The sequence below is a fragment of the Danio aesculapii genome, chromosome 14 (assembly GCF_903798145.1).
Source record: "Danio aesculapii chromosome 14, fDanAes4.1, whole genome shotgun sequence".
Taxonomy (NCBI): Eukaryota; Metazoa; Chordata; class Actinopteri; order Cypriniformes; family Danionidae; genus Danio; species Danio aesculapii.
Genome location: NC_079448.1, coordinates 8,902,365 through 8,915,337, shown reverse-complemented (window position 1 = coordinate 8,915,337; position 12,973 = coordinate 8,902,365). Strand labels below are relative to the sequence as shown.

Genomic DNA, 12,973 nt, shown 5'->3' with positions numbered 1-12,973 from the left:
TACCTTAAAATGGTTTTTAATAAACAAAGAACTGCTTTAATTCTTGCCAAAATAAAACAAATAAGACTTTCTCCAGGAGAAAAAATATTACAGAAAATACTGTGAAAAATTCCTTGCTCTGTTTAGCATAATTTGGGAAATATTTGGCCTATCAAACAGTCTGTGCGCACCAAGAAACTTTACGAAAACAAACACAGTAATTTCCATATTAACCATCGCAACTGATATTTATGCACAGTTTAGAGTTTTCGATACGAAAGACTGATTTATTATGATTTAACAATGTTTAATGCCGTTTGTGTGTCCAAAATAAACTTTAAAAGTCACGTGAAGGGCTTTAAAATGTGCATTTTTATTCGATATTTGACGTAATCTCAACTGAAACGCGAAGAGAGTAGGACATTTATCCCCTCACCTTTAAAAAAACAACCAATAGCGTTTTGTTTTCTCACAGTGAGAGTAGTCAAAGAGCTTAGAATCACCAAGAGGTGACACTCAATAGAACGCTCCATTGCAACAGCAGCACCCAGCGATTTCGCCATTTTGGAGTGAAAGAAATCAGCCTTCCATTGGATCTTATTGCTGTCATGATGGCAAGCAGCTGCTTTTTTTTTTTTATTCATTCATTTAAAAAGCGCATCAAAGCTAAAATACAACCTGAAAGACAACAATACAACACTTACATTCAAAGACTGGTGATTATCAGCACTTTTAATAGTTTATTTTACAGACTTGTTTAATATATTGACCATACTTGTTTTCTTGAAACTGTCACTTTTAGGTGAAATTACTTTAAATTACTTAAATTTAATATTTTACTCACTGGCATAATACATATTAATACTGACATATTAAATTAACAGGACTTTCAAAATGGGATGTCGATCACAGATTAACAGTACTTTTTGTTGGAGTATTATATTATAATAGTATATAGTATTTTTTTCCAGTTTTGTCTGTTAAAAAAAGATTAATAAAGTTTTATTTAAAAAGCTACTTTCTGCAAATTTATTTATTTTTGTATTTTTAGATATTTTTATTCATGATTTTTAATGGAGGCCATACAAAATGTAAAATGTACCAGAAAGTTTAGTTTTTGTTGTAGTTTTTGTTGTGTATACTCATTTTTGCTTCACCCTAATTTGAGTAAAACATTAAAAGTAATGAAGTTTTTTTTAACCTTTTATGTTACATGTGAAACAGATATTTTAGATATCAGATGTATTAAACTTAGTCTTGTCAACATTTTAGAAATTGTCTGTTTTCATTAGGATATTGTTTTAAAATGTTACTTTTCAAAGGGGATGTACTCATTTGAACTACTATTCAACTCTATTTTGAATTCATTCTGTCTAATGTTAGTTATCCATGCTGTTTTCCTACTGAAATTTTCATTCCAAAATGGCCGCCAGCATCTAGCGGCATCTAGTGGCTGTTTATGAAATAGCATCAGAGTGTCGCCTCTTGGTGATTCTAAGCTCTTTAGAGTAGTTGAGCCAAAGAGCATTTAATCACCAAGAGGCGACACTTTGTACTAGATGCTGCTAGTGTCACGCGGTGGCCATTTTGGAATGAAAATTCCAATAGAACTACAGCATATAAGTCTATCATACAAGTCTACCATATAAGTCAGCACTATTAAAAGTGCTGATGATTGTCATAGTAAGTGTTGTATTGTTGTCTTTCAGGTTGTATCTCAGCTTTGATGCGCTTTTTAAATAAATAAATAAAAAACAAAGCAGCTGCTTGTCATCGTCAATGAGATCCAATGGACGGCCGAACGCTTTCACTCCACAATGGCGGAATCGCAGGGCTGTTGCTGAGCGCTGCTGTTGCAATGGAACGTTCTATTGAGTGTCGCCTCTTGGTGATTCTAAGCTTTTTGGTTAAGCTCAAGCACATCAAATGTGAAGTGTCTTGAAGGGGGCGGGGTATGCCAACTAGAGAGCATTTGATTGGTCACGATTTGATGAGAAAATTAAGTATGTTATGTGCATAAAACTGTTCATCCATTTAGGTGGAAGTGACAAACAAGCTTTGAATGTTTATATCAGATTTATATCTTCTAAATGCAAATCTTGTTTCTGTTTTGAACACACAATAGCAAGATCTCCTTAAAACTAACTTCCTAATACGCTATAGCTATTTTAATCTCACGGGACCTTTAAAGTCAAAAGTTATTGATTCAGTTTGCAGCTACTGATTTGGTTTTCTTGTTTAACTCATTTACCAATTACATCCAGTAAATAACTTAATTTTGACCCATTTTTACCCAAAACTGTCGTATAATTAACAACATTTGGAAAATATCCACTGTTGTTGAGATTTATTGTTTACTTTTGCAGCTTTAATATTGCCGTTGTATGAAAACACATTTTTTTGATAACATAACCACGTGTTCAGTCGCTTACTGAAGCACTGTTGAAGTTTAAAACCATGTTTGGTCGACAGGAGGAGGATTAGTTCATGACAATCTTCATTTTGACTGGCATTTGTACTGGGGAGTGCGATTGTGCCTGCAGTGCCTCTCCTCCGCCTCTAGAGGGCGTCACTGCGTGAGCTGCGGGAGCTTCAAGGTAATAACCTGCTTTACACACCGTAAACCACACAGGCATCGTCACGCACCGGCCTGCAGGGATCCACCGCATCTCGACGAAGAAAAAAAATAATACGACAAATCTCTCTTTTTAAATTTTGACGCAAACGCGTTTTTCATCCGCGGACATTGAGAGAATGCTCTTCTCCATCCCGCATCCCCGCTGGAAGAGGATGTCATTATTTTCACGCCGTTGTCTCTGATCAAGGTGAGGAATGGATAATATGCGGCGATTTCAGCGGAGAATAACATGATCACCTGCGCGTTCTACCCTTAAAATGACATCCCGCATCCACCCGGGCCTTTGTTTGGAACGGTAATGATTCGACGCTCTGTTTATCGCCACGATGCTCTTTTATTACAGTAATTGCATCACCTTATACAGGCAGGTCAAATGAACTAACGCGCAAACGCGCTCTTTGTCTGGCTGCGGGCGCGCGCTCAATCAGTCAATCAATCCATCCATCCATCGCCTTGTTTGCGCTTCCAGGCGCGGGGAATGCGTCGAGTCTAAGCGGGCATCTTCGAGAGGATCAATGGAGCCTTTCCTGCAGATCGCGCCGCACTCGCTGGCCATCGTGCTGTCACGCGTCGTGGCGGAGGACGCGCCCGGGGTGACGGAGAGCGAGGAGCCGCCGCACCATCACACCGGCTACGAGATCTTCGCCGACTTCAAATCGCTCAACATGAAATATTTCTGGAATAAGATGGTGGCCGATGCCATCGCCGAGACATTTTTCCTGGGCTGGATAGACGAGCATGTGTTATTGATCCAGGGGAAGGAGGATCACCTGGAGGTGCTGCGGGAGGCTTGGATGAGGAGGTCCCTTAAACCACCGCAGGGCTTCGACATCAAATACCTCGGTGAGAATCTGAAATATTTTCAGCCTATTCAGTAAAATAAGGAGCTGTTGTTGTTGTTAGTAATTTGCATCGTAATCAATCGTTCTTCTTGTGGTTTAAGGGGGACAGTTCACCCAAAAATGATAATTTACTCACCCTCAAGTGGTTCCAAACCTCTATGACTTTTCCGTTGAACGCTAAAGAAGATATTTTGAAGAAAGCTGAAAACCTGTCAACATTGACTTCCAACAAATGGAAGTCAATGGTTACAGGTTTCCAGCATTCTTCAAAATCTATTTCTTCATTTAAAAAAAAAAAAAAAACTCAAGCAACAAGTAGATAATGAGTAAATGACGACATTTCTTGGGTGAACTGTCCCTTTAACAAAATGTCATAGTATTTCCACATGGTACCATGGTATTTCTGTTGGATTTTGTCCTGTCATCATATGAATTTGCTAATCATTCAGTTTGATATATTTATATCAAATAAATGCGGTCTGGTGATGTTAAGGTTTTTGGACATACGCAGTGTATTTATAAGCCTTTATAAATATTATGGAGTGTTCTTTGGTTTTGCACCTTCCTGCAAAGTTCTGCTCCAACCCTGATCAAACACACCTGAACCAATTAATTAGGACCAGAACAGCACTTGATAATTACAGGCAGGTTTGTTTGATATGGGTTGCAACTGAAATCTGCAGGAAGGTCGATCTCCAGGAACAGGGTTGGTCACCCCTGTTTTAGAGTATTGCCAATTCCTGTGGTGCATGATAAATATTATTGCCATTATATATGATAGTGAATATGAAAATTCTTTTGGATGTGATGATGTGGCTGGTTATACATCATGATATCATGGTTTTTATGGTTTACCTTGGAGCACCATGCAAATACCTTGGTAAAATAATATGACTGTCAATACTACCAGGGTAAGCGTCAAAGTACCAGAATTAGGTTGTATTATGTGTCTTTGACATGGCAGTACCATGTTTACTTGCCTTTGCAGAAAAACTACATGAGTGTTACAGATTCAACAGGTTACATATTAGATATTAAACACATAAAACTTATGATTTTGGAAGATTGTCACGCGTGAAGTATGTTCCCCTCATGAAAATATTCCAAAATCCCATATTTCTTATGTGTTTCACACCTGATATTTCATGTGATGCTTTTTGTTTGGTGTTGGAATATTTATTCAATTCCATGTGTGTTCAGGAGAGGTTTTTCTTCAAGGTTTAACATATTAGCAATTTATTGGGCACAAATGAATAATTTGATTTACAGAATTCTAGTATCCTCAATGCAATGTAAAAGTTACACTCAGGAGATGCGCAACAGTTTTTGTTTCCTGACTTAAACTTATATAGGCAGCTGATATTAACAGGAGGAGTTTAGTGAAACTCGTCACTTGTCAATCATTCTCCAGTCCTCCATTGGCCGCACCCATACATACGTCCTCTTTTTTTTTTGCTAATTCTTTGCACAACGTCAAAAAGCTCAACTGCAAATTCTCTGCTGACATGAAGTTTCGCTGCAGAGCTCAAGTCAATTTTAGACAAGCTTCATCTACCTCTGCAAAAATGCTTCATTATTATGCAAAACATATCGCACTCGAGAAGTAGATCAGTTAATATCATCTTTAAGCAATACAAATACAATTGTTTAATGAAAAGAAAAAGAGACAAATATTTTTTTTAAATTTCCTTTGGAATTCATTTTTCCTAACATTTGATTAGCTTTTTATGGGTACTAATAATTACTAAAATTAATACACTTGTGCTTTCTTATTCTTAACAAATGAATATTTTGAAAAAGTAAAAAAAAAAAAAAAACATGGCCTATCTGACTGTACAGTTAATTGATTTTTTTTTTTTTTTTCGTTTTTTTTTTTTTTTTTTTTTTTTTAAGATAGCTGGTTTCAGAAGAGCTTGGAAGACAAAGTCTAATGATTTCAGCTAAAAATAAGCGAGCAGATTTTAAGCACAGTTAGTGTGTAGAAATAAAACTGTATGTTGATTTCATTTATTGATAATGCTGTCTCAAAAATAGACCCTATCTTGATAGATCTTGATGTTGCAAAACTTTTACAGTTGAAGTCAGAATTATCAAACCCCCTGAATTATTAGCCCCCCTTTATTTTTTCCCCTGTTTTTGTTTAACTGAGAGAAGATTTTTCCAACCCATTTCTAAACATAATATTTTTAATAACTCATCTCTAGCAACTGATTTATTTTACAGCTTAAAGTGACATTTAAAGGCTTAACTAGGTTAATTAGGTTAACTAGGCAGGTTAGGGTAATTAGGCAAGTTATTGTATAACAGTGGTTTGTTCTGTAGACTATTGAAAAATATATATAGCTTAAAGGGGCTAATAATTTTGACCTTAAAATGGTGTTTAAAAAATTAAAAACTGCTTTTATTCTAACCAAAATAAAACAAATAAGACTTTCTCCTGAAGGAAAAATATTATCAGACATACTGTGAAAAATTCCTTGCTCTGTTAAACATCATTTGGGAAATATTTAAAAAAGAAAAAAATTTCAAAAGTGGCTAATAATTCTGAATTTAACTGTAGATGTGCGTTGTTTTCTTCCAACCTTCATGTACTTTAGCAAATGCAGTGTTTTTAAGGGTTTTTGGCGCCGTCTTTGTGTCAACTGTGAGATATTGAGGAATTTGATCACCTGTAACCAGAAACCTTCCTGTGATCATTAAGGCAGAAAGGATTCATGTGTTTGTTCTTTTCTTTAAGTCGCAGGCCTTTAAGTGTGTGCATGTTTTGAGGAATATACTAGGGCTGCACAATATATCATTTAAGCATCGATATTACAATAGTGACGTCACAGGATGTGCAGTGTTGAGTTTGTATTATAGTTGAACTGTGCTGTGAGTTTTGTCTTGTTTCTAGTCTAAATATCTTAAAATTGTCCAATCAAGAAGCTTTTTCTAGACAAGTCAAAAATATTGTTTGGTTTTCAGAAATAGTAAGTCAAAATTAAGAGACACTGAGTTTCGTTTACTTTAAATGTAAAGTTTTTTCATGAATAAATCATTGTTCATCAAATTTTTTCGTCATGAAATTTATTCTAAATGTATGAAAAAAAATCAAGAACAATTTAAACCACACATACGCAATAATCATGGACGCCCGGGGCCTTATAAACCTGTATAAAGATTGCACCTTCCTTGACCGCTTCATCGATGAAAAAAACCTGAGGATCAATACTATTGACACAGTGGTTGCCTAACATCATAAAATGTGCAGCGCACTGCTCTTTTGGAAAGAGACTTTTCTAAAGTCTACCAAAATGCAGTGCGTTTTACCTTGCATTTTCAGAACTGGAAGCATGTTTCACATACAACATCAAATGCTTCATTACCATTAAAGTTCTCTGTCTTGTTTCGCTGCCTCAATTGTATCTTCTTAGTTCATAATATGACTGCTTCTAATTGTCTACGGACAAGTGCCATTTTGCAGAAAGCCCTTTTATGGAGCTTGTTTGCATTATGCAAATTACTAACCTCAGGGGCTCATTTAGAACAATCCAAATTCAAACAGAAGAACTTTAAGAACCAGTTTCACACCAGATGCGGCTTGCGTGAAAAAATAGCGCTATTTGCACGTAAAGTGAACATTGCAGTGAACATTTTGAGTTTACTTGCTTCATTTGCGCATGAAATTAACTTCACAATAAATGCGGATTCCTCTCGTAGGCAGGGTTTCTGGCTGCACAGTGACTCTAGCTTCATTGTTAAATGGCTAACATGGATTCTATTGAGAAAACTGTGCTTTATGTGCTTTAGGAAGGCTGAAAAATAGCGTAGATTCATTTGCCGCCGTGTCAGACTACATTAGATCCTTTCAGGGGTGCACCCCGCTCTGCGAGTTCATTAACTCCTTCAGAAACTGTACCTGGATGATGGAAGCTTTCAGCGGTACTTCAGACTGAGCCAAGCCCAGTCTGTTGAGCTGTTGTCTGGTGTCAGCAATAGGATTTCCCCTTGGGACACCAACAACAGGCGCTACAGTGCGTCGTAATCACACTCCTACAAGAGCAAGCTCCTGATGTGGTGCGAATGTCCGCTAAAGTTTAGATTTTCAGTCAAAAGCACAAAACGTTTAAAAAGACGCTTCATTAGTGCTACAGGATGTCTATTCGTGTCTTTGAATTAACTTAACATGTAAATCCCTCGCGCTTGACACTTAATCCACATCTGGTGTGAACGCAGCACATAAACCAACTCGTGTGAATTAGAAGGAAAGTTTTTGTGAGAAGTTCCAATGTGCGGAGAAATACGAAAAAAAAAGTGCGGTATATAAAGCTCTCTTATTTGAAACCAAAAACAAGTTTATTTAGCTTTCGACATGAGCCATGGCTGCATTCAAAATGTTTTCAAAGTGCGCTACAAAAGGAGCGCAATTGTCAATATGAAAATTGCTAAAACTGTACTGTAAAAATATTTTGAAATCAAATTACACCTAAAGCCTGGTTTAGACTTCTGCGACAAGATATCGGCGTGACCCATGGAGCATACAGCGCGCGTAGCTGTGCTTTTATACTTCTGTGCGCTGTTTCTATTGCTCTGCAAAAACACTTCAGAAACACTAGCTGGCAGTAGGTGTTTATGTTCCTCTGTGCCGAGTTTCTTTGCTGGTGTTTTGTTTTTTCTGAACGCTACCTTAATGTAAAAGTGGCCCAAACTCTGTCATTTTGAGGCTGGGATCGGCAGACTTGCAACAACTTTAACCATGAGGTAAACACAAAACAACAGTCTTCATCCTGAGCACCTTCACGGGACTCCACGCTTGTAAACACTCACTGCATCGGGCTCTTACCTCCACCCACACTCATCAGCGCTTCCAAGCCGACCAATCACAGAGCTTGTGCTACGCGTCATTGCGACGTGTAGTTAAATTTTTTAGAGGTGTCAATGTCGCCGACGGCAAAGGCTATGCGCTGTGGGTCACATCGATCACTTAATGCAGAAGTATAAAGCCTGGTTTATACTTTAATTGAGATGACTTTAATGTTTTTTTTTTATGCTTCCAAGTTTATTTTAGAACTTTCCAACTTTGTTGCGAATGTTCATTGTAACAATGGTTTTGTTAAACGTCAAATCAAAGAACTATGTTTGTAACGACAGAACTTGCGACCTTAGTCGGCTAACAGTGATTTTTGGATGGTTATCATTGGCAAGCCATTAGACAACAGTGTTTTTTTATCGTAAAAAGATATCCTGACCTTAAAATTGGTATTACATTTTTTATTATATTATTTATTTCCAGACAAACTAAAATAAATACTACTTTCCCCAGAAGAAAAAATATTTGATGAAATACTGTGTAAAAATTATAAGAATTTTTTTTTGGTCTGATAAACGTCACTTGTGAAATATTTGAAAAAGAATTTCAAAGGAGGGCTAATCATTTTGAGTTCAACTAGATATCGCAGACAAACTAAATACTTTTTCAAAAATCGCGCAGCCCTACTACTGCAAATGTGGTCTTAAACATTTGGGTCTCTTTGGATATGCTCTGATTTCTGAATTTGTGTATGACGCTAATAGACTCACATTCTCGTCAAGACCCCTGACGTTCAGCTCCATTATTCGGACTAATTAGTGCAGAAAACTGCTGTCCCATATTCAGACAAACCGAGGACAGCGGCGTCTTTATCTGTGGCCATTATTGCTCCTGCGGATCTGTGGCATTATGGGACAGGTCTGTGGATTGTAGGCAAGAGGAAGGAGCCTTGGACCTTGACAAACAGCAGGTTTATGAGGAGTGTTGCTGTAGGCTTTTCTTTCTTTACTAGCATATCCCTCTCTCTTGATTTCCCACCCCTATTTTTGCTGGTGAAAGAGCCATGGTGTATCCGTCTCTTTGTGTTTGACATGTCTTGCGGAACAGCTGAGTTGTGGAGGAAAAACCCTCTACTGATGGACTGAGACATTCTTTAAATGTTTACTTTACATGGAAGAGCTCGTTTTGATATGAAATTACAGTGGTTAAGATGAAAAAAGTTCTGAAAGTAATAAGTTGTTAATGCAGCGTAAAAATTCTGATCGTAAAAAAAATACATGAATATCAACGTAAACAGCTTGTTTTGGACTCATTTAACTTTTGGTTGGTTTTAGTTTTTATCTTGTTTCTAGTCCAAAATGTATCTTGTTTCATGTCAAAGTGAAGTGAGTTCTTCTTAAAAACAAGCAACATAATCTGCCAATGGGGTAAGCAAGATAATGGCCCAATCCCAATTCTATTTGGCGCTTCAAACCAAGTGTGAAGGGGAAGGGCTTCAAAATTTACCCATAAGAATTGGAACTGCACTGTAGCACCTGCACACGTCATCATATGTCATTGCGATCTCTTGCTTCATATGAAATCAGACGATCGTGACTGCTATAGTTATTCCAGTTGTGCTATTTTTTTGGTTTTTATCTTCAGGAAATCACTGAAGGCATATATCATGTTATCATAATGATATAATGTGGCAATAAGATCGTAATACTGTGCCTTTACACAGTGTTCTTATTCATCTATGTAAACACACCAAAAACAGCATTAACATTATAGCAGACACTGTAAAAAGCCCATTCCCAACCATTAGACTTTTCTGACAGGGTATTCGAGTGTCATCGAGTGACAGAATGTTTTTATTTTAGCTGTTAATTTTGACTTTTTAGTTCTAAAAACAAATTTCTTTTTTGCTTTTGTTAAATGCTTCTTGATTTTAGACATATAATAGCACATTAAACATCACTACACTCAAACAAAAATGGTTCTTGCTGCTTGTTCAAACTACTTCTTTGTAGTGAGCTGAAACAAAAAATTCTTGAGATTTTTTTTTTTCAGGGACAAATAATTTATTTTATTTTCAATCCACTTAAATTTGCTACATTAACCTAACCGATTTGTGTTGGGACAACGTGAATGAATTGTATGGAACCCTACATTTTTTACAGTGTACATGCAGAAAATATGATATTGTCAAAAAAAAACAATTTGTTTTAAATTTGTTACGCTTCCTTTTGTGCTGTATGGTGCACCGTTTAAAACCTTCAGGCCAAAAGTTGTCGTACGTCTGGTTTCAGCTATTACCGCAGTGATATTTCATAAATTTACATGAGTATTAAAATAAAGATGCCTTTTAAAAATATTTATATTGTTATTGATGACACTGCATTGATGCATCATATTGTTAGTCTTTGGCTATGTCTACACCATAGACTGTAAAAAATATGGACGTAGTATCCGTGACGTCACCCATAGTTTCCTGAAGAGCGCAAGTGAAGCTACAAGTGGGCGTGGCCAACCATTGCCATTTTGTTCCCGCGTCATTGCGCGTTCAAGACTAATGATGAAATCCAGGCATATCACTGTATGACAATGGTTTAGATGACTGTTCGAGAGCCTACAGCTAATCAATCCGTCATTCTGGAGTGCATTACAGGTCTAAAGAATATTATAAATGATCTTAAATAAAACAAATACATTTATATACATGATATGCAAGTCTATAATTTCACTCACCTGGGAAATAGAGGCCACTTGAATGGTTTGTGAGCACAATTAAGTGCACACAGCATGCTATATCATCTTATAATTGTAGGAAATAATTCCAAAAGGCAATTGACTGTGTAAAGCCACGTAAAACAAAACAAAAATACGATGTAAATGCCGAGTTCAGCGGCTAATCAGTTGATGTGACCGCTACCAGGGAGTCCTAGCTGTCACTCAAGTGGCCACACCCTTAATTATGCAGACTTAATATAAATGAAACAGATGAGTTATATTTTCTCTCTCATCTCAACTCCTGCCATTATTGTTTAGCATCAGCTCTGCGTTCACCTTTGAGCCGCTCTAGTCAATAGCAGAACAGCAACAACTGGGGAAGCAGGGAAAAAAATAATAAGGCCCCATCTGATTGGTTAAATTTTTATAAACAACCAATGCACACATGTAATTTATCACACATGTTTGTGATACGTAAATCACAAATACTATTATTGCGATAACGATAATTCTGCAATATATTGTGCAGCCCTAATCTTGATACATGTTTAGCTTTTGCACAGACAGTGAAACTCAACACATCAGCTCAGACACTGTGAAAATAACAATTATGATATTATTGTAGTTGATTCAAAACAGGTGGCTGTTAGCTTTTCTTAAGCCGGATTTATACTTATACGCGCCCACCTCATGAAACAGACGAGGCTTTTATACTTGATGTGTTCGCCGTTGATATATTCTTTAAAGGGCACCTAGGTTAACCCTTTTTTCAGATTTAATATGAGTGTTTTGCGTCTCCAGAATGTGTCTGTAAAGTTTCAGCTCAAAACACCCATCGGATTTTTAATTATACCTTTTACAAGATTCTATTTTATACATTTTTGCACCAGGGGGCTGTTTTGTCATACTGTGCCTTTAAGGCTAGTCCTCCCCGCCTACCATTTCTACATGCCTTTTTGCGTGCCTTAATCTCCTCCCTCGGCTGCGTCAGAAAACAGACAGACTTAAAGGAAGCAGATCTCATGTAGCGTTTGTGAGAAATACTACAGTAAGAACTTTACCAAATGAGTATTTGTTGTGCAGTTGCATCGATGAGTCATACACAATGTCGTTACATAGTGCATGCACACACGCACACACACACACACACACACAGAGAGAGAGAGAGAGAGAGAGAGAGACAGAGTGTGTTTAGCTTTGCACTCTTTTTGCACGCAAATGTGACGGGATACAGGTTAATCTCCTCTGCTGTATGGATATCTGTTATGTAAATGTACAAAATAAACCTGATTTAACGTCCACAAACCGGGATTGAAGCGTCTTCTTTCAAAACTGTTCTGACACGCGGCTGTGCTGATGAAGTAAAGCTGAAGTGAATTGCTGTAATTCATTACACACATGCACTGTTTTAAAACTTTTTAAACTTGTAAAACTCACTCTTGATCACATTTGATGATGATCTTAGCGAACTGAACAGACCTTTTATTCCCAGTTGCTTTGCGCACGTCTGGTTTTGTTGATATGATTATGCACGTGACTACCGGGACATGTTAATACACGCAGCTGTGAATCAATATTGGTGAGCGGGGGGACCGCACTCCTACGTAAAGTTGCGGTCGGTCTGAAAACCGCTCCAATCGGTCCACCGTTTTTATGTTGTTAAATTGAAAAAAAGGACTGGGTGTGTTTATATCACCCCAATATGACGGTCTATACACTATATCTACACATATGTCTGTCCAAACAGCTTGAAAAGTTGCTTTTTCACCATAGGTGCCCTTTAAAACGACAGAAACTGACAGTAAAATCAGACGGATAAACAGAAAAGAAGAAAGTTTCCGGAAACTACGTCATATCATTAATATTACTGAAGATTTTTAAACTAATTATTTTTATAAATTATTTTAATGATTATAAGGATCTTTATACCCATTTAAGATTTTTTTTAAATCAAACTTTGTTGCATCACTTACTTTTGTTCATGTCTTGGACATTTTCACCTATTAAAGTTTA

At 36.9% G+C, this 12,973-nt stretch overlaps 1 protein-coding gene across 1 annotated transcript in view; it reads left to right on the top strand.

The window, feature by feature from the left end:
- Positions 1 to 2,623: 2,623 nt before the first annotated feature.
- Positions 2,624 to 12,973, top strand: part of stox2b (storkhead box 2b) — a 144,186-nt gene continuing 133,836 nt past the window's right edge. The window contains exon 1 of the mRNA XM_056471789.1: positions 2,624 to 3,460. Coding sequence (XP_056327764.1) covers positions 3,133 to 3,460 — 328 coding nt within the window. The 5' untranslated portion in view covers positions 2,624 to 3,132. The remainder of the gene's footprint in view (positions 3,461 to 12,973) is intronic.